Raw genomic sequence first — 27,819 nt, 5'->3', positions numbered from 1 at the left:
CATTTGTATTACACAGACCGTTAAAACGACTTATGTTTATATTCCTACAAAGTTTGACTATAAGAGTATAAACATTAACATATTTAGTTTAGGGTATAACACGTTTTACTTACATATATTATTATTTAATAGCTATACATACACTTTATTACTATATTTAATAATGTCTTGTGGCTATATCGCTTTGTACTTCCTATTTAATGACTACACAAATACTATAACCGATTTTATTTATTAATGAATGTATACTAGCTGGGCTAGCACTAAAGACTCGTATGTGCGTCTTTTTAACAAATGGGAATAGCATGTTTTGTCTCTGGTGTTGTGCCGTTCGTTCACGAGGTCTTATGTGGGCTGTGGTGTATGTTTCGGTTGCTTAATAACATATTTTGAGGATGTAGGTATTTATGGTTATTGATATTTATTTGTGTTGTCATTTATCGGGCCATGCCATTTGGTGTGTTGGAGAGTGTGGTAGTTTTATAATATTGTTCTCGTAGATCGATTTTTTTATCTGCATTGCGCTGTATTGTGTTTGTGAGTGTCTGCTATATCATTTTGGTTGTTATTTACACTTGATTTAAGGTTTTTTGTCACATGCATTCGGCGGTTTCATGTATTACTGGGCTGTACGTTTTCTATTGTGTTCCACGCTTAGGCTCTCCTGCAAGTTGGTATAGCGCGCGGGCCAGGGTCGAAAAACAGCTTTCCTTTTCGTCGCACGAGACATTTGTCAACAGTTTTCAGAGTGCGTGCATGGAGTACAGACGTGTGTTCCCACTTTGTAATATATTTTATAAATTTACTTATCGTTAAACGCTGTCGGTTGTGCGGGTTGCTCTCCACACGGCGTACATAGGTGTTACTATTTTTAATATATCTTTTCGTATGCGTTTTTATTTGTTACACGTCGCCGTGTTGGACTGGATGCATTCCGGTGAGTTTTTTCTTTTATGTATGCTTATTTGCTTCGTGCCGCAGCTGAGCAGGTCGGTGTTCTTGTTTTTTCTGGGTCTTCGTCCACTCCGTGCGGTTTTTTATTTTATTTTAAATATGTTTATTACTTAACACTAAGGCGCACGAGCGATGTTTCCTACACGGACGTTTGTTCAACATTTATTTAATTTTATTTGTTACATATCGCCGGGGTGGGCAGGATGCGAACCGGTGAGTTTTTTTTATGTATGCTTATTTGCTATTTTTTTTATTACCTCGGTAACATACGTAATTTGTTGACTGTAGGGTTTAATTTTTGCTTTTAGCGCTTCGCACAACTGCTGCACCGTAGGGTCCTAACTATGCTTATTCATGCTATCGCTATGGTATATGTTATCTGGTCCAGTACTATTAAATGGTGATCTACATTTTTAAACTATGCTTATTTTTATGTCTTTACAATATTATAATTTTAACTATGCTTATTACTTCAAGCATATTTTACGTTACGTTTCTTGCTCTCCTCTGTGACATTAAAGATGGCGGTGTGTGTATGTGGCACTCCATTTAGTCTTAGCTAGTATGGTGGGGGTTTTTAAGAATGGCTGCAAATGATTTAGGCATAGCTAGTATGGTGGGGGTTTCTTTTAGGCATACTTGGGGGTGGGTGTTTTAAGCATACTAGGAGTGGGGGTGACACCTATAGTTAATTTTTTTATTACCTCAGTAACATACGTAATTTGTTTCTGGCGATCGTGCGGCATCTACAGTTTATTTTTATTTTGTTTATTACTTAACGCTACGTGTTAACTGTAGGGGTCCTAACTATGCTTATTTTCTGTTTTCCTAATATTACAAATTTTAACTATGCTTATTACTTAAAGCATATTCGTGAGCGGGCCGCTCCCGCTTTGTAATATACCTATTTTATAAGTTTACTTATCGTTAAACGCTGTTGGTTGTGCGGATTGCACTCTACATGGCGTACATAGGTGTTACTATTTTTTTAATATATCTTTTCGTCTGCGTTTTTATTTGTTACACGTCGCCGGGGTGGGTGGGGTGCGTTCCGGTGAGTTTTTATTTTATGTATGCTTATTTGCTATTTTTTTTTATTACCTCGGTAACTTATGTCGATCGTGCCGCATCTACATTTTATTTTTAATTACTTAACGCTACGTGTTAACTGTAGGGGTCCTTACTATGTTTATTTTCTGTTTTCCTAATATTATAAAATTTAACTATGCTTATTACTTAAAGCATTTTTTTAAAGACATTATTATGCTTATAATATGATGTGGGGATTATAATTGCGCAGTTTATGAGTGACGCTCCAGAGGACAACATCTCGCTCTCTCTGCGCGGGATTTTTGAGGTTATGTTTCTTTAGTCATAGCTGGTATGGCGGGGCTTTTACGCATACTGGTGGTGGGAGTGGGGTAGACATAGCTAGTATGGTGCCTTTTTTGAGGTTATGTTGCTCCGGGTATTTAGTCATAGCTAGTATGGTGGTGTTTGTTTTAAGCATACTGGTGGTGTGGGGTGGGGTAGACAAAGTTAGTATGGCGCCTTTTTGAGGTTATGTTTCTCTCAGGTATTTAGTCATAGCTAGTATGGTGGTGTTTGTTTTAAACATACGCTGGGTGGTGGGGTTGCGGTATTTGCTTTTCGATATTTAAACATGGCGGTATTTTATTTCTTTTCCAAATTTAAATATGGCTGTTGGAAATTTAAATTTCGCGGTTTAGGCATAGCTAGTATGGCAGGGGTTTCTTTTAGGCATACTTGGGGTGTGTGTGTGTTTTAAGCTTAAATCATGGCGGCATAGGCATAGCTAGTATGGCAGGCGTTTTAAGCATACAACATTGCGCCTTTATTATGCTTATAATATGATATGGGGATTATAATTACGCAGTTTACGAGTGACGCTCTAGCGGGCAACATCTCGCACTCTCTGCGCGGGATTTTTGAGGTTATGTTTCTTTAGTCTTAGCTAATATGGCGGGTGGGGCTTTTAAGCATACTGAAACATGGCGGGTTGTTTTCGAAATTTAAATATGGCTGTTGGAAATTAAACATGGTGGTTGGAATTTAACATTGGTGGCTTAAGCATACTTTTCCAAATTTAAGCATACCGATATTTTATTTCTTTTCGAAAGTTAACTGTTTAGGCATAGCTAGTATGGCGGGGCCTTTACACATTTTTTTTTAAATTTAAATATAGGTGTATTTTATTTCTTTTCGAAATTTAAATATGGCGATTAAGCATACTCGGAGTGGAGGGTTTTAGTCATAGCTAATATAGGGGTGGGGTTTTAAGAATTTTTTTTTCGAAATTTGGCGGTTGGGAATTAAACATTGCGATTAAGCATACTTGTAGTGGGGGGTTGGAGGGGTTTATTCATAGCTAATATGGGGTGGGGTTTTATAGACATAGCTAGAATGACTGTATTATTTAAACATTTTTTTTTCTTTCGAAATTTAACCATAGCGATATTTTATTTATTTTCGAAATTTAACAACATGGTGGTTGCTTCTTTTAAGCATATTTTTTGAAAGATATGGCGGTTGTGGAGTGGTGGGGGTTTATAGACATATTTTTTTTAAAATTTAAAGACATGGTGGTTAAGCATAATGGCGGGGGTTTTAGGCATACTTGGGGTGTGGGGTTTGCTTTTCGACATTTAAGCAAATTTTTCGAAATTTTAAAGACATAGCTTCTTTTAGGCATAGATTCTTTAAAGCATATGTACGTTATTTAATTCCCCATACTTCATCTGGTCCCGTGGTCTAGTGGTCAAGGCATCCGCCTCGTAATCCGTTGGTGCGTCCCCGGGATCGAATCCACCCAGCGCCCAGGATTTTTTGTATACAATTCCCGCCTTCGGAGCAACGGTGGCGCGCTCCGGTAACTAAAGGCTGAACTAAGATGGCGGTCTCCAGCAGACGGAAAAAAAGATGGCGGCCTCCATGGCGTGCCCTGGTAGCCAATGTCAACAACAATGGCGGCCTCCGTGATACAAGATGGCGTCCCCCATGAAACAATATGGCGGCGCCCATGGGGGTACTGGTGCGGTGTTTACATTTCAATGTTTACATCGGTCCCAGTATCCTTATACTCCCCCTACTAACTTGGTGTCCTCTTTTAAGACCTTCGAGTTATATTGGATGCCAAGCTTTTTTCACCAACATGTAGATCTTTAGGTTTTATTAAATTTAAAACTTTCTCTAAATCAAAAGTTTTTAATTAGAAAAGAATTGATAGTATGCAGAAAAAGTTCTTAAATTAATATTTAAAAATTTCAGGTATTTAAATTATTTTGAATATGCTAAATTCCTATATAACCTATTTGTATTTTCTATTTATTAGACGTTCGATCAGTGATGCCCTTTTAATTATAAACATTTTATTACCATTTTTGTTGGTTCAGACAAAATGACTCGGTTTGGATTTAGAATTCCAACTTGCAATTACAGAATTAGTGACACTTTTAAAACCATTAGTAACTATAAAATGTGTAAAAAATTATAACTCCTTTTGAATAATCTACAAACATTCATTGGTAAAACTTTTGTAATCTACATATTTATTTTGTATACACCATTTTAGTTTCGGTTTAAGAATTTTGTGTGAAAACCAAAGTAACCAATATTGGTTAACTGAACTTTATCTACCAGTGTGTTGTGTTTTTTCGTGTTTTGTAGCATTGATGTGTATCAGTGTATATCTTGTGTTAATGTGTTTTTGTTGTTATTTTATGTCATAATTCGTTTATAGGTGCTCTAAGGCACAAAAGCTGAATTTCAATTAGACCTGACAGTTTTAATCAAAGAGGATAATATGCTACGCATAGTAATATTTGTTATTTTCTAATATAAAAAATACTTACATTTCAGCAGAGTTTATTTTTTAAAGATTGCAAGCCTTTGCAAATCCCATCAACATTCGAAATGTACGAGCCTTTGTCTCCTTTGCATTTCAGCATCTTAAAAACACATTTTGTAGACTTTAAATAATTTATTATAGACATTTAAAAAAATTGGTTGTCTGTAAAGTCTATTTACGGACGATAGTTTAACGTGACAACGTCATTACAAAACATAGATGAAATAATTGATCCAGAAGAAAATGAAATATCATATTCGGCCTGAGACTGAGCCGTAATAGGTTTTTGCACCCAAACCATTTATGCATTCTTTGAGGAAGAATTTTTTTTAATTTTTCTAACTTTTGTATGATAAAATTTACCTCTGCATACTTTTATGAATAAAATTGAATCATTTTTATTGAAGTATCACTGTTTTGTATGGATACAAAGGAGTGAAATGAAATCTACAATTTAATTAATAAATTTACTTTTATTTGCATTCATTATTTCAAATATATTTATTACTTTTGAAGTGTCGCGCGCGCCGTATTTATTTTTATAAGTACAAAAAAAATTGCAGCGACCGGGATTCGATCCCGTCAACCGTTGGATTGGTAGTCAGCGATTCTAACCGAAATAATTGTTTCAGATGTTATATATAAAGATTTATATAAATTTTGTTTTGTGTTGTTGGAGTTTAAAAAAAGTATGTAGTCCGCCATGTTTATTTCTTATAGTGGTAGGCGGGAAATTAAATAATATTGTCGGCTGCAAATCGGTGGACGATCGTTCAATTACATAATAATAATTCAAACGACAAAAATATGATTGAAAAGTCAAATCGATTGTTGTTCCAATCGAGTGGAAGAGAGATGCCACGCATGCGTACAATGAGCATAACAGGACACATCCGTAGTGGGACATCCGTAGTGGGACAATGTGCGTTACGGGACACTTTTTCGTGCATGCATCCGGCGTTCATCGATTTATTAGACGTTGTCACGTCAAAAGCCTTAACATCTTAGTTTTTTGTGTTCAAACACAAAAAACATTACATAAGAAAATCCTTGAATATTACTTCAATTACTACAGTGTGCAAAAATGTACATTACAATTTTACGAGTAAGGCCGTTTTCCTCATTCCGTATAATGTATAAGAAATTTTGGCAGAATTGAATACTAGGTACCACATTTATTTTTTTTAATCGTCGTAATAACATTTTTTGGAAAAATTTCTTCCTTCTCGTCCGCGATCTGGATATGATTTGTCATTGCAACTATCACCGTCTGAAGCGCTATCTGTACGCTTTAAAGTTAACCTGAGAAACACCTAGAGGGTTGACAGCGCTAACTACCGAGTATTCTATACACTACTTGGAGGACAATGCTGCTGTACTCATTCCGTGGAGGGTGTAAGAAAATATGGCCGAATTCCGTCTCGTCCTTTGGACTTATGGCAGATTTCCGTTATGGTACTTTTCCACCTTTTTCGAAGAGTCCAGGCGGAATACTGTCATTATGGTAGTCTTCCGTCGCCCCAGTTCCCCGACCCCAAGAGGCAGAGGCCGTCACTCAAATACCCCGCTGCTCCGTGCGCGCCGGGACAGTATCACACTTCCTATGTTCAGTTACACAGGTACCCGTAACAGCGCTGGAACTCGGATCCCGGAATAACCTTCAGCTGGTTGGTTTGATTTTTTTCGTGTGTTCCAAAATGACGTTCCTTGAGGTGAATTTTCAATCTCGGGAAGAGGAAAACGTCACAAGGATTTATGTCAGGCGAATAAGAAGGCTGAGAACCTACAGGAATGTTCTACTGGCTAAAAAATGGTTTACTGAAACTGCTGTGTGACAATGTGCATTGTCGTGATGCAAAGCTCAGTGTTTCTTGATGTTTGGTCTCACACGGATGACCATTTTTCGAAGGTTTTCAAGAACCTCTCGGTAAAAGAGTTAATTGATTATTTGGTTTTGAGGCACAAGCTGTATGTGGACGATTCCTTGGTTATCAAAAAAGCAAATCAGTATACATTTGATTGTCGACTTGCTCATTCTTGCTTTTTTGGGCTTTGGAGAGGTTGAAGTGTGCCATTCCATGCTCTGGCGCTTGGTTTCCGGGTCGTACTCAAACACGCAAGACTCGTCACCGGTGACGACACGTTCCAGAAAATGGGGATCATTTTCAATCGACTCCAAATGTCAAGGCACCTTTCTCTCCTGATGTCATTTTGGTCCTGCGAAAGGTTTGTTGGAACAATTTTTGCGCGGAATTTTCTCATCCCCAATTCATTAGTCAAAATTTAATGAAAGGTGGTGTGAGTCAAATTCAACACTTACCCGATTATTCTAACCGCCAACCGAATTATGTCGACGTTTTCATCAGTTCTGAAGATGAAGGTCTTATGCTTCGTGGTTCATCTTCAATCGACTGGGCCATTGACGGATCACTGACTCCGTAAGCCTGGTGAAGTTTTTCAACAGTTTCCTTTGCACTGTGCCTAAGTCTGGAGCATAGCCTGATAGCACACCGTTGATCGAAATTGATGTCAATAATTTCAGAAAAATATTAGGAAAAAAAACAATCGCTATGAACAACGAAATGTTTCGAGCAAGTTCAAACTCGTACTGGAATGTTCACCTGCCGCCGCTCCAAGTCTCACGTCCCCAGAGTTGCCAGATCGAATGCAATTTTGCCGGTTTAATTTCTTGATTCACACACCTCGTTGTGAGTCTTCATTCTTCTTTTTCGCATCAACCTTGGATTTCACCAATTTCTCTGGTGGCTGACTTCTTGCTTAACAGATAGTCCTCGTCTCTTCTTGTCTCCTGGCTTCGGTGCCGCCGCGGTCAGCACGACGTGCTGGTCTGGCGGCTGGGCGCAAGCCCCCTTCCCCCCTCCCCCACCCCTCCCGAGGGCAACTCTCGACGCGCCGCGTCACGCACCATCACCCGCGCTGACGACCCCACGGAACGCTCAAGCATGTTTACGCAATAAACAGGAGGAATTCCGACCGCAGCTATTTCACGCACAGCTTCTTTCTTCCTCGCCACTTACGAAGATTTCGGCGGTGATTTCAAAGTCAGGTTTTCAAGGCGTCAGCCCTCCACAACGCGCGGGAGTTATACTTTTGGGGCGAAGGCGAAACGTATTTCATTGTGCGGTTCAGGCATTCACTATAGCAGAAAAGCCATCGGAAAAATGTTATAGTTTAGTGCTTTATGTATATATTATACAGTGTCTACAAATTCATTCACTGGTGATCTTTTCAAAATTTAGAATGGGAATATTTAGTTCCTGTTTGCTGCGTGGTCATTAATAGAGTATGGAGTAGTGCCACTTCGATAGAGGGGGGTCTTTTTTAATTGGTACTCCAATTTTTTTTCAATCAGAAAATAAGTACCTACTAATAGTTTTATCAATGATTCTATCAATAATCTACATGGGTGGACGAACTTAGCAATAGAAAGGGGGCCGATTACAAAAATTAAAAATTATGGGGAAATTGATATCTTGTTTGTCATTTTAAGTACCTGTATCAGAAATAAACTTTCAACACCCCCATTTTTTTTTTCTTCCCATTTCTTCACACCTTACCTCCGCCCTTTGTTTTTATGTCGCTTTGGTTTGTGAAAGATTCCTGAAAAATTCGCGTAATTACTTTGCGAAAAGCTGGAACTGCGTTCTCATTGGTCCATACCCTGTTTTGAAATGACACTTCGGTACCAGCAAATCAGTAAAACCTTTTCTCTCGTCTTCAGCAATTTAAATGTATATTTTTGCTATGCTAGAATATTTCAAGATTGTGTAATATTTGTTTCTTTAGAATTACATATTGTTACGATCTGGTGGGGAGGGCGGGTACAGGGTTACAAAAGGAGAGTTCACTTAGTTAACTAAGTTTTAATTTTTTTACTTAATCTAAATTTTAACTGTCTTATTGCTGTCCACCAAATCAAGCACAATTCAATACATTCACTATTTCCACTCTCCACTGGAGCTCGGCCGAACAGTGGCTCTCTCTACTGTTCGTTTCTTACCACACGCCTTGGTCTCAACACACTGCCTCGCAATACTCACGTATCCACCGCACCGCAACACCGACCCATACTCCGATATTCGCACAAGAAGCATGATACAGCAAAATAAAATAAATTTGTTGAATATTCTTATATTTTATCCATGGTTTTAAAAAAATATATGCTTGAATGAAACTTCAATTAAAATATAAAATTATGCGCCAATGTTGGTAAATAATACTCAGCATTACTTCGAAAAACGTATTTCTTACATGCAAAAATAACCATAGGTGTGTTGTACAGAGTTACAATATTTTTCTTGTAGTGTTACTTCGCAATTGGTTTCCAAAGGAGACTTTTTTTTTTAAAAAGTACAGAAAATTGTTTTCTGTGTATCGTCACCATCTCTCTACTTCGTCGCAAGTCGACTCTGCCTTCTTAGGTTACACCGTGGAAGTAAATGGGCGCTTCCTCTCTCTCTTTCTAACGCACGCCTACTGCCGTGAGCGTTGTCTTTGTTCCTGTGCCCGCTGTTGCCAAATATAAAACGTATTTAAAATTGTAGGTATTCTATTTTTTTTTTTTTATTTATCAAGTGGACTTTACAACTTTCGTATGGATTCTATCAATGAATGTGTGTAATTTTTTTCCGTTTTAACTTTAAAAAAAGGCGATTTGGTACAGATAAATGAGCATGATAGTAGGTACAGGCCTCTAACATTACATTACTAAAATGGATTCTTAAAATGCATAATTCAAAAGGAGCACATCTCCTGAACTTCTTCAGGCAACCGCGCGCACCATAAGGCGTGTACTGCAGTGGCGGATTTAGAGGGGAACTGGGGCCCGTGCCCCTCCCCCAGAAGGGTAAAATATGCACTGGATAATAATATTTCTGAAGTAACAAACAGACTATCGGTGCCCGGCCCTGGTGTACGGCAGTCCGAGCGTGAGACGGTCCATCCGGCGACCCGCAGAACCGTCCAGACAACAAGCCGGGGGAAGAGAGGTGTGGCCCGCTAATGGGAGTTCCGTGTTGTGATCCCGACAAGAGGTCTGTCAGTCGAGCAGTGGCTCCCGGTGCCGCTGAACACTGACCAAGCCTTATGGCCAGTTGGCCATCAGCTGGTTCGATCACACTTTCCTGTTGCGCCGTCGAGCTGTGAGCGCAGAGCGACGATCATCGGGAACTTCGACGTGAACCCACTACTCCCGGGTCGGTCCGTAGCAATGATCTCGTATTGACACTGCGCCAGCAGACATGGCCCGGCATTTTCACGGACTTTATGCATGAAAATTTAATCAGACGTACATATTAGAGATTATAGTTTTTTTTTTTTTAGCGGAGTTACAATCGATTCTAGCGTCACATATCGTTCCAGCCCAACAATAGAAGTGCACCTAACATTTCTTCGACCTGTTGTAGATTGGAAATGTTTGAAAAATTGTCTACGCAAGCTATGTATGTATTGGCGCAACGTTTAGAAGAATGATCCACGGATCATTCTTGGGCTAAGATGATTGGATCGCTGATCGAGGAGCAGAATGGTGCAACTGGTCATCAGCGGGCTGAAGGTGGGCCGCGGGCCGCTGGTTGGTCGCCAGGACTCTTCGGTCATGCAGTGGCGAGACCCTGGGCCATTTACTCTTCCTTGGTCCTAATTGTATGGAGAACGGCCTAACTTTGGGGGAGGGGGGGACCTTAATGAAAAGGCCGGAACATTTTCAACACAAACTTTCGAAAACAATGTTTCAACCTGGAACTCAGGACCGGCGCGTCCATACAGGCGAACTAGGCAACCGCCTAGGGCGCCAAGTAGCTGGGGGCGGCGCAGCACGACACATAACAGCTGATATAATATGTTTAACGATTTTTGAAACTAGAAAAAAATGGATTTTTGTAACAGTTTGGAATGTTTATATTGATATAAGTAATTATTTAAATTCCACGGTGACCTGTTTATGATTTGTAATAAGTAAAAAAACACAAGCCCGCTTACATTTGATTGTTGACAAAATCTTCGGCTTACGTGATGTATTTTGAGGCAAGGAAATTTTTTTTTGGGGTGTCCGATCCTTGGCGGGGGGGGGGGGGGGGGGGGGGTTGCATTAAGGTTTTTCGCCTAGGGCACCGATTTACCTTGCACCGGCCCTGCTGGAACTTGAAATTCTACCATTATTTTCCTTATTCATCTTTAAAAATGTTGATGTTCTTTCCAGAAAATTCGAGTTAGTTTTTTAATGGTAACGACCAAATTCCGGTGAAATCAAGTCTGAGGGATTTTATTATATGAAATCATTAAAACTCAATTGAAGTAGAAGGATTTTGGGACAAGCACTTTAAATGTAAATGAATAAATTTACAAATATATGTAATTTAACATCAATATTTCTGTTATATTTCCAAAACAAAAAAAGTAGTACAGTTTATGCCATTTAATGCTCTCAGTACCATCTCACGTACTTCTAACATGAATCTGAACAAGTTCCGTACTTCTACAACATGACTAACTAAATTTCTCTACATATCGTCCGGAAAAACGCAATTAATTTCTTTTTTTTTTATACTTCACAGATCAACAACCTGAGAACGAGTGTACAGCTGCTGGTATGTTTAATTACTGACCTCGTAAATACTTATGACTATAGCCACGATTATTTCGCAGATTCATTTGGGTGAAGTGCGGATCCAGGTTTTTTGTTTGGGAGGGATTTGACCCAGCTGAGGACCTTATTATAAAAATTTGAAAACATACTATACCTAATTAAAGTGGATTAACTATAAGTGATGAAAATTGTACTGTTGGTACTGTAGTTATAAAAAAAAGTAGGATAATTTCAAGTTTGATTTGATATTTGTCAGGGGTGGACGCTGGATCCGCTACTGTTTGGGTGGCAAAATATACTTGAAGCATATAAGTAGTATACGAATGTCGGTCCGGAAACTGGCTTCTGGCTGTGGAGCCGGGAGCCGATCCACATCTCTGACGTCACGTCCATCTCTGTCGTCACGGCGGCCATATTAGATGAGCGTAACGGGACATAGCGTAACGGGACATAACGTAACGGGACAAGTAAATCACGGCGGCCATCGTGGATCCGCCATTTTCGATGGAATCATTGTGTTCTCGAAAATTCCGGCATTGTGTTTTCCGCCATTTTGGATTATGACGTCACCGTAGCAATTTCCGTTACGGTCGCAATCTTTAACTTTTTTATTTATTATCCGATTTTAATAAAAAAATTTCAAAAATTATAAAAAAAATCACTTAATAAAATTTTAATAAACTATTAATAAAAAATATACTTTTACGACACAGAGTTCGGAGTCCTCGGTTCGAACCCGACAAGTTCAAAAAAAATAAAAATGGCGGCCGATCCTTCCCTCACAGTGGACGCAGGCAGACTGACCCCCACCACTTTTTTTCAAAGCATATATGTCGTCACCTAGTATGATGTCATGTACGCCATTTTGTCTTCGATGCTGGAAGCCATAATAATCATTGTATCGTCGGCGGGAGTGCGCTGACGCCATGTTAGTTTAATTCTTATCCACTAGAGTGCAGTAATCATTTATTACTGACACCCGCCATCTTGAAATTTGGCCGCCATCTTGAAAATCCGTAATTATTTAGCTAGAAATTCAGGAAAAATTCCAAAATTCATTAAAGAAATCACTCATATTGATTCGACCGATTTCTGACCTCGGTTCGATACTTGATCGATTCAATAATGTTTAATTTTATGTAAAAAATAATAATTTCAATAAACAATGTTCAACATTTTTAAAGAGACTCTAAATCCTCTACTACCATCATCCTATCAGACATAAAGACCACCATATTGGAAATCCGTAATTTTAATGCTAGATATTCGGGAAAAAGCTCAAAATTCATTAAATAAATTTGTAATCTATATAATGATTGATTAGATCGACTAAGGTCCTTGGTTCGATCCCTGGCCGATACAAAACAACTTTAATATTTTAAAAAAGTACCTCTAAAGTTACAGGTTTGAGAATATAAAAAAAACCGCTAGTTCTTTTAAAAAAAACTTTTATTTCATAAATTCAATACACTACTACAAGTACAAAAAAATACACAGACAAATTACTAAAGTTTTGTGGATTTCTCGATTTCCGCATCAGCCACCCACGAATTAAAGCGAGGTGGAAAGCCCCACCACTTGACATAGGACCGTCCATTTCTTCGTTTTATAATCTTCTCCACCAAGTACGTATCGGGATACAACGTAGGCTGAATCTCTTCGGCATAGAAGCCTCCATGGATAGGTTTGTGGTCCAAATCTTCGAGGTAGTAGGTCCTAAGCTCTGATTCACGAACATGTGTCACACGGAAAAGTTCGAACTCCAGTTCGCAGTGAAACCTTTCTCGAAGATACCTTTCTGCTTGGAGATTCGCACAATGTCGTCGACGTTAGCTTTACGCTTTCGTGGATCTTTCTTCTTCGTGTTGGAAAACACTGTTTGAAGCAGGCGATTGTCCTTTACGTCCTTTGGCTTCATTTTCGTGGTAGAATGCACCGTGTAATTAAACTCGCTTATTAGTTTCGGCAAGATGTCAAGCCACTTGTAATTTCCGTTAGTCGTAAACTGTCACCACATCTTGGTACGCAAAGTTCTGTTAAACCTTTCGACAACGGAGGATTTGACGTTACTAAATGTAGAGTAGTGTTTGATGCCATACTTCTTCATCAAAGCCTTGAAGGTCGCATTGTAGAATTATTTCCCGAGGTCTGTTTGCAGGTGCGACGGTACATGTCCATCACGCAAAATATTGTTCATGGCCTTGGCTACGTCAGTTGCAGTCTTTGATTTGACAGGTCTAGCCCAAGCGAACTTGCTATAAACATCGATGACTGTCAACTTGTACTTGAAACCTTTATTCAATCGGGAATACGGTATCATCTCAACAAGGTCCGCCTGGAATAAATCGTCAATTCCACGAACTATGACTTTGCGACGAAGGTATTTCCGTCTAGCAGGAGCATGAAGTTCGCGAGCGATTCCGGTTCGACTCATTGTATGTAGCCGGCTTCCCTCGGTTCTTCAAGTATGGAGACTATTTCGTTGATGTGCGAATAGTTTCCTACACTAAGCGAAGCATGTAGAATTCTAAGGCGATCAACTAATTCATTAGGGTCGTCCAAATATACATAGTCAAATATCTGACTACTTTCAAGCTTTTTTAAACCTTCTCCATGTATTGTTAGTTCACTGAAGAGATTAGCGAGAATGTCCATTTTTTCATGATCTTCATCTTTATATACACCACTATCTGGATTGTTATCGCGAAAATGTGCATTGGTTAGCTCTAGCAGTTTTTTGTACTCTTGTAAGTCTTTGTGAGAATATCCTTTAGGCTCCCTGCGAAACAGCAATTCGTACAGACCAGGAGTCCCGCGTGTTTTGAACGCTTCTACGCGCACGATATTTCCTGGTAGAAAGTCTATTTCTTTGGCACCGAGGAACCACTTATTATGTTTTCTGTACACTCCGTAGGTCGTGTCATTATTCCAGCTCGTAAACGATATCAGGTATGGTCGGACCATTGCATTAACTTGATGTCCCTTTTTCGGTATTTTTTTCTTGTGCATATACTCTGTACTTGTTAAGTCCTCTTCTTCTCGATCTGGTTCATACTTTCTCTTCTTTACAGTTGGCATTTCATCTTCAACTTCTGTCTTCACAATGATGGATGGTTCTTCCTTGTTTTTAAGTTCGTCGAGGCGACTAGTGATTGGTTTAAATATCTCCTCATTTTCCATCTCAGGTGCAAGTCTGGTTCGTCTAGCAAGTAAATATTTTTCACGAACAGACCATATAGCTCGATAAAGGTCACTGGCCAGGTCCGACATTGTACTGACTGAAAACTTATTTCAAGACCTCCTTATACACTTTTGTTATTCATTCGCAGAAATTTTTTTCTTGTGTTTGGCTAAATCTGAATTTTTTGACAAGTGAGATAGTGATGCTTTCAGACTACTTTGAAAAGTTCTCAAATCGTCACGTCTTTGTGCATTCGATACTTCGATCATGTCGCGAATGCGAGAATCCTCGGCTTCCACATGCTGGTCGATGGCAACGAGATACTCTAGTAATTCGTTTTTCACACTTTCCACCTTTTGAGCCAGTAGCGAAATGTATTTGCAGATAATGTCGTCATGAGACTTGAGAGCAGTACGTAAGTCTCGACTGCTGCGTCCAAATTTAGAAATGCTAAGACTCATGTTTGGCGATAAACTGATCGAAACCTCGTCTGTACCTGCCCTTATATAGCGGCCATTCTTTGACTATAACTATGAATCCGTGTTCTTCTTTCCAACACAAGGAGCACATGTCTTTGAATTCCTGGAACGTCATGTCGGTGTTTACGTGATCGTCATAATCGTGGCGTAAATTAAGTTCGTCCATGCGAAAAAGCACTATTACATTCGCATTATCTCGTAGATGTTTTGGTATTCTACTGTACGTCTGACACAGGTAAACGCAGTCTACGTTGGCGTGTCTGCCCATGGAAAAGTACTCTTGTATTATGCCTTGTTTATCGTACATTACATCGTCGAAAACAAACACGGAATTGGCTTTTGCTTCGTCGGGAGACACCACATCGGTATTATCGCTAAACGGAAAACACTCCAGCCCTTCCCCCGAGCGTAGAACAGTTGCTAGGCGCTGGTACTTTGGCTGTTGCAGCGATTTGGAATACAAGTAAACGTTCTCGAACCGAAGACCATTTGGTTCCTTTAGTAAACTCAGTGAAACACACGTTTTGCCGCAGTTTGACGGACCCGCCATTATGCAGGACTCTACTTGCAACCTCACAAGACAGGACTAGGCATGAGGAAGAAACGAATGAAAAAATCCTAAGTTCTTTGGCGAAACGTCCGCTCACCAATATAGATTTAATAAAGTACGCCGTTTTTTTTTTACCGATGGCAATGGCTTCCATGTTGGCATTGTGTCGCTGTGCTTCTTTTAACTGCTTGCGCTCATTCTTCGAAGTGTTGACTGCCCGCACTATACCGCTCGTTGCACCGATGAGGCCGCCGAGAGCACCCAATGCAGGCAAAAGCAAAGGAAGAAATCCTCCTATAATCTTCTTGTCGAGAGTCTGTAATTTTTGCTTGGCTTTTTGCACGCCTGCACCAGTCTTGCGTTTGGTCTTGCGTGAGTTAGTCTTTGACTTGATGGAGCTGGCTCGACGAGCACCCATTACTAATTTCGTCTTTGCCTTCATGATTTTAGATACGCCCCACGCTGCGATTTTCTCTCCTAGTCCCGCGTTCGACGATTTGCTTATATCTTCGGCTTCCTGTGCCAATATCTCGTCGGCCCGGTGTCTGGATTCCAGGTCCTTGCTTAATGAATATGCGATATCGTGCTGCTTGCACTTTTCGTCGAGTGAATTAATGCCCATGTCACCGCGAGCTAACCTTTTCGCTAGTTTAGTGCCGGGGCCGCAGAATCTGTAGCCGGGAATGTGTAGCTCGAATGGTAGGTTGTTTATCAGCGAGTTCACGAGTCCCGCGCCGATGTGTTGTTTGTTCTTACCTCTTCGAGTCATTACGCACAACTGACCAGAAAGTATAAATGTGTTTGATTTTATACAATTACTTTAGTACAATGCAGGTCGTCAAGCAAGACGTGTGTTTGCCCGTACGCATTACGCAAGACGATGTATTTAGTGCGCGTGAATCACGACATGGCTTACTGTTGCCTTCTGCTGTACGATGCATAATGGCGGTTCCGTCAAACTGCGACAAAACGTGTGTTTCACTGAGTTTACTGGAGGAACCAAACGGTCTTCGGTTCGAAAACGTTTACTTGTATTCCAAATCGCTGCAACAGCCAAAGTACCAGCGCCTAGCAACTGTTCTACGCTCGGTGGAAGAGCTGAAGTATTTTCCGTTTAGCGATAATACCGATGTGGTGTCTACCGACGAAGCAAAAGCCAATTCCGTGTTTGTTTTCGACGATGTAATGTGCGAGAAACAAGGCATAATACAAGAGTACTTTTCCATGGGCAGACACGCCAAGGTAGACTGCGTTTACCTGTGTCAGACGTACAGTAGAATACCAAACCATCTCCTACGAGATAATGCGAATGTTATAGTGCTTTTTCGCATGGACGAACTTAATTTACGCCACGCTATGACGATCACGTAAACACCGACATGACGTTCCAGGAATTCAAAGACATGTGCTCCTTGTGTTGGAAAGAAGAACACGGATTCCTAGTTATAGTCAAAGATTGGCCGCTATATAAGGGCAGGTACAGACGAGGTTTCGATCAGTTTATCGCCAAACATGAGTCTTAGCATTTCTAAATTTGGACGCAGCAGTCGAGACTTACGTACTGCTCTCAAGTCTCATGACGACGTTATCCGCAAATACATTTCGCTACTGGCTCAAAAGGTGGAAAGTGTGAAAAAAGAATTACTAGAGTATCTCGTTGCCATCGACCAGCGTGTGGAAGCCTCGGATTCTCGCATTCGCGACATGATCGTAGTATCGAATGCACAAAGACGTGACGATTTGAGAACTTTTCAAAGTAGTCTGAAAGCATCACTATCTCACTTGTCAAAAAATTCAGATTTAGCCAAACACAAGAAAAAAATTTCTGCGAATGAATAACAAAAGTATATAAGGAGGTCTTGCAATAAGTTTTCAGTCAGTACAATGTCGGACCTGGCCAGTGACCTTCATCGAGCTATATGGTCTGTTCGTGAAATATATTTACTTGCTAGACGAACCAGACTTGCACCTGAGATGAAAAATGAGGAGATATTTAAACCAATCACTAGTCGCCTCGACGAACTTAAAAACAAGGAAGAACCATCCATCATTGTGAAGACAGAAGTTGAAGATGAAATGCCAACTGTAAAGAAGAGAAATATGAACCAGATCGAGAAAAAGAGGACCTAACAAGTACAGAGTCCATGCACAAGAAAAAAATACCGAAAAAGGGACATCAAGTTAATGCAATGGTCCGACCATACCTGATATCGTTTACGAGCTGGAATAATGACACGACCTACAGAGTGTACAGAAAACATAATAAGTGGTTCCTCGGTGCTAAAGAAATAGACTTCTACCAGGAAATACCGTGCGCGTAGAAGCGTTCAAAACACGCGATACTCCTGGTCTGTACGAATTGCTGTTTCGCAGGGAGCCTAAAGGATATTCTCACAAAGACTTACAACAGTACAAAAAACTGCTAGAACTAACCAATGCACATTTTCGCGATAACGATCCAGATAGTGGTGTATATAAAGATGAAGATCATGAAAAAATGGACATTCTCGCTAATCTCTTCAGTGAACTAACAATACATGGAGAAGGTTTAAAAGAGCTTGAAAGTAGTCAGATATTTAACTATGTATATTGCGACGACCCTAATGAATTAGTTGATCGCCTTAGAATTCTACATGCTTCGCTTAGTGTAGGAAACTATTCGCACATCAACGAAATAGTCTCCATACTTGAAGAACCGAGGGAAGCCGGCTACATACAATGAGTCGAACCGGAATCGCTCGCGAACTTCATGCTCCTGCTAGACGGAAATACCTTCGTCGCAAAGTCATAGTTCGTGGAATTGACGATTTATTCCAGGCGGACCTTGTTGAGATGATACCGTATTCCCAATTGAATAAAGGTTTCAAGTACATGTTGACAGTCATCGATGTTTATAGCAAGTTCGCTTGGGCTAGACCTGTCAAATCAAAGACTGCAACTGACGTAGCCAAGGCCATGAACAATATTTTGCGTAATGGACGTGTACCATCGCACCTGCAAACGGACCTCGGGAAATAATTCTACAATGCGACCTTCAAGGCTTTGATGAAGAAGTATGGCATCAAACACTACTCTACATTTAGTAACGTCAAATCCTCCGTTGTCGAAAGGTTTAACAGAACTTTGCGTACCAAGATGTGGTGACAGTTCACAGCTAACGGAAATTACAAGTGGCTTGACATCTTGCCGAAACTAATAAGCGAGTATAATTACACGGTGCATTCTACCACGAAAATGAAGCCAAAGGACGTAAAGGACAATCGCCTGCTTCAAACAGTGTTTTCCAACACGAAGAAGAAATATCCACGAAAGCGTAAAGCTAACGTCGACGACATTGTGCGAATCTCCAAGCAGAAAGGTATCTTCGAGAAAGGTTTCACTGCGGACTGGAGTCCTGAACTTTTCCGTGTGACACATGTTCGTGATTCAGAGCTTAGGACCTACTACCTCGAAGATTTGGACCACAAACCTATCCATGGAGGCTTCTATGCCGAAGAGATTCAGCCTACGTTGTATCCCGATACGTACTTGGTGGAGAAGATTATAAAACGAAGAAATGGACGGTCCTACGTCAAGTGGTGGGGCTTTCCACCTCGCTTTAATTCGTGGGTGGCTGATGCGGAAATCGAGAAATCTATAAAACTTTAGTAATTTGTCTGTGTATTTTTTTGTACTTGTAGTAGTGTATTGAATTTATGAAATAAAAGTTTTTTTAAAAGAATTTGTGGTGTTTTTTTTTCTCAAACCTGTCACTTTAGAGGTACTTTTTTAAAATATTAAAGTAGTTTTGTATCGGCCAGGGATCGAACCAAGAACCTTAGTCGATCTAATCAATCATTATATAGATTACAAATTTATTTAATGAATTTTGAGCTTTTTCCCGAATATCTAGCATTAAAATTACGTATTTCCAATATGGTGGTCTTTATGTCTGATAGGATGATGGTAGTAGAGGATTTAGAGTCTCTTTAAGAATGTTGAACATGGTTTATTGAAATTATTGTTTTTTACATAAAATTAAACATTATTGAATCGATCAATTATCGAACCGAGAACAGGAATCGGTCTAATCAATATGTAAATTAATGAGTGATTTTTTTAATAAATTTTGGAACTTTTCCCGAATTTCTAGCTAAATAATTACGGATTTTCAAGATGGTGGCCAAATTTCACAGTAATAAATGATTACTGCACTCTAGTGGATAAGAATTAAACTAACATGGCGTCAGTGCACTCCCGCCGACGATACAATGATGATGATGGCTTCCAGAATCGAAGACAAGATGGCGGACATGACGTCATACTAGGTGACGACATATATGCTTTGAAAAAAGTGGTGGGGGTCAGTCTGCCTACGTCCACTGTGAGGGAAGGATCGGCCGCCATTTTTTTTTTTTTATTTGCACTCGTTTGGTTCGAACCGAGGACTCCGAACTCTGTGTCGTAAAAGTATATTTTTTATTAATAGTTTATTAAAATTTTATTAAGTGAATTTTTTTATAATATTTTAAATTTTTTTTATTAAAATCAGATAATAAATAAAAAAGTTAAAGATGGCAACTGTAACGGAAATTGCAACGGTGACGTCATAATCCAAAATGGCGGAAAACACAATGCCGGAATTTTCGAGAACACAATGACGTCATCCAAATTGGCCGCCGTGATCTACTTGTCACGTTACATTATGTCCCGTTACGCTTATCCAAGATGGCCGCCGTGACGACAGAGAAGGACGTGACGTCAGAGATGTGGATCGGCTCCCGGCTGCTCAGCCAGAAGCCAGTTTCCGGACCGACATTCGTATATAGTCCATCCACGGTAACCTCCTACTTTTTTAAACGAACCTTTGAAAAAACACACCAGGATGCAGCATGTTTGGTTCGTTTGCAAAAATACTTTCCATCATATGCATATTAAACATGCATTAACACTAAATTACCGTATAATGATGTTAAATAAAATTTTACAAAAAAAGTAACTATCTATGTACAATATTATTAATATTAATGATCTCGCATGTGTGTAAATGAAACAGTGAGAGAAGTGGTGTGTTGGCAATGATTAGAACGAAATAGTTCCATAGCCAAAATATATATTTTTTGACTTTCCGCGTGTATTTAAGAATTTGTTTGGGTATTTGTTAAGTTTGAACATTTTTTTAAATCTCTGGTGAAATAAAAACGTTATGTTAACGGTAAAAAAATATTACGTGCCGAAACCGTGGTCGCGCATTAATAATGTTAATAGTCACTTGTTTGTTTTCTCTTTCAGCCGTTTGTCTGCAGTCTGCAGTCTGTACGCCATATTGCAGTGTGTTTTAATATATTACTGACCGTGAAATAACGTACAGTTTGTGTTTCAGGATTTTGTGTTAATATTGTGTATTTTAACTTTGTTATATTATTTATTATCTACTATTGTAATGATGGAATTTGTTATCGTTTTGATATTTTGTGTGGTTCTTGTGATTGCTGTAATGGTAATTGGTTCCGGGATGGGGAAAGCTACTTCGTCGCAGCGTCAGATGGACATCATTAACGTCGCTCAGAACTTATATGTTTTAATTAGAAAAGGCGACTTGAAGAAATGTGACGTTACGCAGACGACCGCGTTTCTTCTCAACATCGCAAAGTCAACTGTTCTCAAGTAAGTATGCTTTTTTCGTATTCATGCACGTAAAAAAAATATCGACTGTGTCCTAAGTATTGTCGGCCTGTGTTTTAACTCACGAGTTTTTTTGTGTTTTATTTCCAATTTATATTTTTTGGTGTGAGACAACACCGCCATGTGGCGTCTCTGTTGAAAAGTTAACCTAAAATCATATTAGGCCTACTCAGGTCCTAACAATAACAATATAGGCACTTTCAAGTATTTTTATGGGTGTGATACACGTTTGTTTATAACGATGTTTATAAACTTTATGATAGGTTTAACTATAACATAAGGGAGTGATTTTATAATTTGCATTTAATTAGTTTTTCATCTGTTTGGGAGATCACAAAATAAATAAAAAAACACTTCATTAATTTCGTGGACAAAGTCTGTCATGTTTCCATTTAGTGACCACAAAGCAAATATTTGTGACAAAATGCCATATTTGGAACACTGCCTAACTGCGTATTGTGAACGGGTCCCCGGAAGTGTTATGACAAATGTTTTTTTTTTTTTTTTTTTTTGGTTAGGTACTACAAGAAAGACATTGAAGAAGTTTCAACACCAGGAAAAAAGAGGAAAAAAAGGCCACAGGAAGGAAAGTCACTTGACACAGTCGACGATTTCACAGTAAATGCAATCAGGAATGCAATTTACAGGATGTACGCTGAAGGTAAAAATTTGATACTGAAGAGTAGTTTCAATACAACTGGGGTAGGCCCTACTTAATTGTATTCATTTCATATATCCATATGCAGATTGACCGGTTCAGTTTTTTTCCGATATCATCTGTCCTTTAAAAATACTTAACATTTTTGGGTGGTTTGTTAGGTTTCTTTATTGATATGGTATTGATATATAGAATATTGTGCAACATATGAAATAGGTACACGTCCTTTTAAGGTTAGGTTAAAGATAGAAAGAAAATTGTTACATTCTAAAACTACAAGTAATGTTTATATCGTTATACACAGTATACATATTAAATAACCTCAACTTTTATGATGTATCAGAAGGTTAAATAATGACTATTTCCAGTATCAATAATATCCAGTTGTGCGCTTTAGCAGTAATTGGTTACAAATTAGTGAGTTGTGGTCTAAGCAAGCATGGTTATTAAAAAAAATTGGGATACTTAATTGGCTAAATTGTACTGTGTGGCAGGGTCCAGTACAATATATATTCTATTGCAAAATAGTGTCATGCCCTGCCTAACCCTTTAGAAAATATAGGGGTATTGTTATTTTATAAACAATAGGCCTACTTCATTGTAATGAAGTATCATATGAAAACACAACTTAGCCAGACAAACTGTGTGTTAGTGTATGAAGTAACAGAAGGTTATAAAACAGTAAAAGTTTAGTATCGCGTATCCGATTCGATACATTGATCCTGATCGCATGATCCTGCAAATATTGATCCTGTGATTGATGATGCTTGCTTTTCTAATTTATTACGTTTAAAAATCCTGTACAAAACCAAAACTAAAAACCTGTGATGTAGTAATGAGTTATGATTTAAAGTTGTATAATAATGAAAATATATATGTTTTATTAAACTTATGATAATTATTCTTGCTATACCACAATATTTGATTATGTTCAGGATCTTTGATCTGAATAAATGAAAAAAAGCATGCACCACACGATCAATAGGATGTACAGGTTCATGCATAAAGATCTAGGGATCACATGGGATACACGATACAAAACATTTACCTACAACACAGTGTAGAGCTTGTAACTTATTGATTGCTAAATTGAATGCTGAAATACTAATGTTTTACACAACTTCAATACAAACGCGCAATATAATCGTCATATCATTGCAGACAAAAATACTGCAATGTAGAATTCCTCTAAGCAAACTACAAAATTTAAATTAATTTAAAAGTATTTTTGAAATGTAAGTTTATTAAAACTATTTAATAAATGTAAATTGTGCACTTAAATTATCTTCTACGGGGTTGTGGTTTCGCTTAGTTTTGTGTACCTCTGTTATTTCATGTATTGTTAATGTATGCAATAAATTTACAGGTTTGAATGTTACAGTCGACACCATTTTGAAAGAAATCAGGGAAAGACAAATAGATTATTATGGTGGAAGATCAAGTCTTCATAAATTGTTAAAGAAGATGGGATTTTCATGGACAACTGTTGATGGACGAAAAGCTTTGATAGAGAATGAAAACATAGTATTGCAGCGAATAGATTTCTTGAGAAAGTATAAAGAAGAAAAAGAAAGAGGTGCCAATTTCATATTTGTTGATGAAACATGGATTTTCCAGAGAGGCAAGGCATTAATTTATTTGAAAATTTGTTCTGTGGTCCAATACAAAGTATTTCATTTCCATTTCATATATTTTTCAGGAACTGTATCAAAGTCATGGCAGGACAAGAGTCTACAATCTGCGAAGAGACGTACTGTTGGAGATGGTAAAAGGTTTATTGTTGTTAATGCTGGAGGGCGCACTGGCTTTGTGCCAGGAGCAGGATTACTTTTTGTTTCAGGTCAGAAGACTGCAGACTACCATGGCGAGATGAATGGGGAAACTTTCTTGATGTGGTTTGAAGACATGTTGGTGCATCTTGAGGAACCCAGTGTCATCATAATGGACAATGCTTCATATCACAGCACCCAGGTATGTGCAATGGTAAAGCAGTGTCTTTTTATTGCTCAAATTGTAATGTGAAAAATTTACATGTGTTTATTATTGTGTATAAGTACGAATATTCGAGACTAATACATTTTGCCAGCAATAATTGTTATCTTAATAGTATGCCTACACTACATTTTTATAAACTATAATGTTTGAGCTGAAATTGAATACACACACACACACAGATATATATATATATATATATATATATATATATATATATATATATATATATATATAATGTAATTGAATTACATTGTAGTGCAAACTAATTTAGTAGAGGGTTTGAAATACCAAATAAATTTTTTTTATTGCAAACAGCATTTGAAAATGACATAATTACTTGTTTGGTAAAAGGACCCACTTTATGAATGCTCTGTTGCCCTACTTAATAAATTAAAATAATATTTTCAAAAAAATTTCTAGTCACTAAACTAACATGCTTTGTTAAATTTAGAAATTCATTACGACAATATGCCAAAACACATGTTTGCTTTGCATAAGTACAGTAGAACCCTGTTATAATTTGTTTTTAAGGGGCTACAAGAAAAAAAAACATAAGCAGGAAATTCAATTTAGTACTTTTTAGTGTGGATTTATTGCCAATGGACTCAACAAGCTGCATAAAGATATATTTGATGCTCCAATTTGCTTGTAGCAAGCCAAAAACTATTTTTCTTTAACATCATGGTGCTTCCAGCTTCTATCTGCTTTGTCTTTACTTACACATTGTCTCATTGCTGTAAAATTGTCATAATTCACGACAGTGTTTACAGTGGAAATGCTTAAGTCCAGTTCTTTTGCCACTTGAACATGTGATTTAAGTGAATACATTTGAAAACACACAGAATGGCTAAAAATTTATGAATTTATTTGTTTTCCAAGGGTGTCAACAGGCAGTTAACTGCTAACATACACATATACATAGACAGTATAGACAAAGGCTTTTAATTTTTTTCGTCTTCTAAAATTTTATGAAGTGAACATTACAAGCACGAAACGCATAATTTGTGAAACATTATATCCAGGAATTAAAAACATTGTCCTTATAGGGAAAATATTGGACTTGAAAAATAATACATTATAGGCAGGAAAACTTTATAAGCAGTAAAATTGTAACAGGGTTCTACTGTCATGAATTCTTATCAGCTACTTGAGTATTTAGTTAAATGTTGGCATAACGTAGGTTGAGAAAACACCTACAACGAACTGGACCAAGGCTGCACTGATCGCGTGGCTGGAGAAGAATGGGATAAAACATGAAAATAATTTGTTGAAAGTGGAGCTGCTGAGAATAGCTAAACAAAACAAGCCCCGAATACGGTATATTATTTCGTTTTTTTCACAGCATTTCTTTAAAAGTGAGATAGTTGCAAAAAATTACGTATACACCTTGTTCTAACACACTTTTCAGATATGAGGTAGACGAGTTGGCTCGTAACTATGGCCACGAAATTCTACGACTCCCACCCTATCACTGCCACTATAATGCAATCGAACTAGTTTGGGCTCAATGTAAACACCATTACAATAGTAACGTGGGGCGGGCCAAGAGATTTGACAATGATGCAGTTGCAGCCATCTGGAAAGAGGCTCTTGATGCTTCCACACCAGAGAGGTATTTTCATGTTGCATGACCAATGGGGTATTCCTTTTGAAGTAGAAATTGTTTTATTTTCCTGTAGAACATTCCTCAAGCTTCAGCAAAACCCTTACCATACATTTTTACATAATACGTAAGTATTGTTGCCTAGCAGCCTGGTCCTACCATTCCTTTTGATAACTTTGTGTGCTAGTGTGTGTATAGTGTGATTATCATTTTGTGTATATTCATATACCAGTAATACAGTTTTAAAACAATTGGTAAAAATAAGTGGTTTGTATTTGTGTAGTTGTCGTTTTGAAAATGTGTTGCATGTATGTGTTTGTGTTCGTGTTTGTGTTTGTGTTTGTAATTTTATTCCCATGTGATTCATACATATCTGTGTAGTTTCTAGATCTAACAGTGGTGACATTTGCAAGGTTTTTTTTTTTTGTAATTGCAGTCCATTTGCAATTGTTTCATTTCCATAAATAGTTTTGTATTTATTAGTAATTGTGATATTACTTTCTGTTATGCTTAATCTTGTGTCAATGACTTTAAAGTTATGGTGGGTTCAGTGCTGTAGGCAGATTTCAATATTCAGATAAAATTTCAACGTAGAGAATTTTGAATATTTTCATCTAGCGAACTTGAATAGGTATTTACACATGTAGTTCTTGCACATTAGTATTTTCAAAAGTTATGTTATTATAGTGAAATACATATACAGTAAATCATCAAAACTATTCAAAAAATTAAATTTTCGCTATATCTCACTGTTTTTGTCTGGGACAAATTTTAACCAAAAACAAACACAAAACTTATGAAATAAATATTTTATCATATGCATTCTAAGCCTTTATTGATAACATATATAATATTTACAGCTTTATTATATCTTGAATAAACCACTATAATTTTTTTTTCAGATAACATAAAACAAAACATGTTACTTCAAGTATTAAATAATAGCTTTGATAGTTGAGGAAAACACATTAAATGAGTTTTGTTGTGTTTAAAAATAGTTTCTTGTGGAGTGAGTTCAAAATTGTATGTAATAAAGAGCATGCCATGCATTGTTTACTATGCCGTTTTGACAGAAACAAACATATTTTGTTATAGAGTGGTTTTTGCTATAAACAGGTCATTTATATAGAGGTTTTACTGTATACATTAATTTTTTTAGATGGGCGAGGTGTGTGGATCACGTGGAGAAGCTAATTCAAGCAGACTGGGAGAGAGAAGTCCACATAGACAGCGGCACCATTCCTCCACTCATCATCCACCTCGGCGAGGATAGTTCAAGTGAAGACAGTGACAGCGAAGAATTTGAGGTTACGACACAGCAAGTAGATGGAGACAGTGAAGTACTGGCAGTTCCTCTTGATGATTTACCCGGGTGTTCTTATTGAGGTCTGTATGTAATAAACACCTGGGCAACTGTAAGTATTGGGGTTTGAAACATTTTTTTTTCTTTTATGCATTCCCATTAAGTATGTTGATTACTGGAACTTTATGTATTAACTTTATATTACACGTATTATGAAATTAATAATAAATTTCATTTCTGGATTCGTATAGGTGTATGTGAAACATTTTATTTTGTTGTGTGTCTTCATTTTTCAGTGAACTTACTTGGAAAACAAAAAGCCAGTCCCCATCCAGGGCCACAAATAAATAATGCATATAAGTGGTATAGAAATTACTGTCAATTCTTCACCACAATTTTACTGTTCATAAAATTATGATTTTGTCTAATAAGTATACTCAGGAAAATGTATATAACCATATTTTTATTTGTGGCCTTAACCGGCAAAATGGTAGGGGTTTATTAAATAAAAGAAGAAAATTCATTTTTAAATGTTTTCATCTGAATTTGTTAATTTTATTAAACCTTCAATCCTTAGTCTTTTCCAGATTGCTTAGATGGACAGCCATATGTATAATTTACAATACTTTTTTTTTCAGATGCAGAAAACTGTGTTGAACTGTACTAAATGATGATATTTATTGCTTACATAAATGTTGTAAATTTATATATTCTCCTAAAAATTTACTTTAAATTATATGTTATTTCTTTAGCTAACAAACTTATTTTTTAATATTTTTACCATTGGGTATCATAAATAATGTTATGAACATATACATGTATACTTAGATCATATTCAAATTACTTATATATATATATATATATATATATACATACATACATACACACATTGTTTTGACAGCTGGTGATTGTAAACAAACCATTTGACATTTGTCACATGGCAATGTTTTTGTTTAC

The 27,819-nt window shown here is 37.7% G+C and overlaps 2 protein-coding genes across 4 annotated transcripts in view; both read left to right on the top strand.

The window, feature by feature from the left end:
• The window catches only part of LOC134542951 (uncharacterized), a 647,441-nt gene that overhangs the window by 88,493 nt on the left and 531,129 nt on the right, over nucleotides 1-27,819 (top strand). The window lies entirely within an intron of this gene.
• On the top strand, nucleotides 20,575-27,725 carry LOC134542949 (uncharacterized). Of its 3 annotated transcripts, none has more exons than XM_063387572.1 (5): nucleotides 20,577-21,285; nucleotides 21,822-21,964; nucleotides 23,328-23,726; nucleotides 23,802-23,932; nucleotides 26,719-27,725. In XM_063387572.1, the coding sequence occupies exons 1-5, from the start codon at nucleotides 21,062-21,064 to the stop codon at nucleotides 26,830-26,832; spliced, it is 1,011 nt and encodes a 336-aa protein (XP_063243642.1). In that variant the 5' UTR covers nucleotides 20,577-21,061; the 3' UTR covers nucleotides 26,833-27,725. The 3 variants fall into 3 exon arrangements, with proteins under 3 accessions (XP_063243641.1, XP_063243642.1, XP_063243644.1); XM_063387574.1 differs by having other exon boundaries at nucleotides 20,578-21,285; nucleotides 23,328-23,537; nucleotides 23,661-23,932; XM_063387571.1 differs by having other exon boundaries at nucleotides 20,575-21,285; nucleotides 23,328-23,932.

Source organism: Bacillus rossius (genome assembly GCF_032445375.1).
Source record: "Bacillus rossius redtenbacheri isolate Brsri chromosome 9 unlocalized genomic scaffold, Brsri_v3 Brsri_v3_scf9_2, whole genome shotgun sequence".
Lineage (NCBI taxonomy): Eukaryota > Metazoa > Arthropoda > Insecta > Phasmatodea > Bacillidae > Bacillus > Bacillus rossius.
This window is presented reverse-complemented; position numbering and strand designations above follow the sequence as displayed.

Excerpts from the sequence above, each read along its gene's own strand:
- LOC134542949 (XM_063387571.1), top strand. The coding sequence starts at position 21,062 with ATGATGGAATTTGTTATCGTTTTGATATTTTGTGTGGTTCTTGTGATT. Across the intron at positions 21,286-21,821 it reads GCAAAGTCAACTGTTCTCAA|GTACTACAAGAAAGACATTG; the intron begins GTAAGTATGCTT and ends TTTTTTGGTTAG. Across the intron at positions 21,965-23,327 it reads TTACAGGATGTACGCTGAAG|GTTTGAATGTTACAGTCGAC; the intron begins GTAAAAATTTGA and ends ATAAATTTACAG.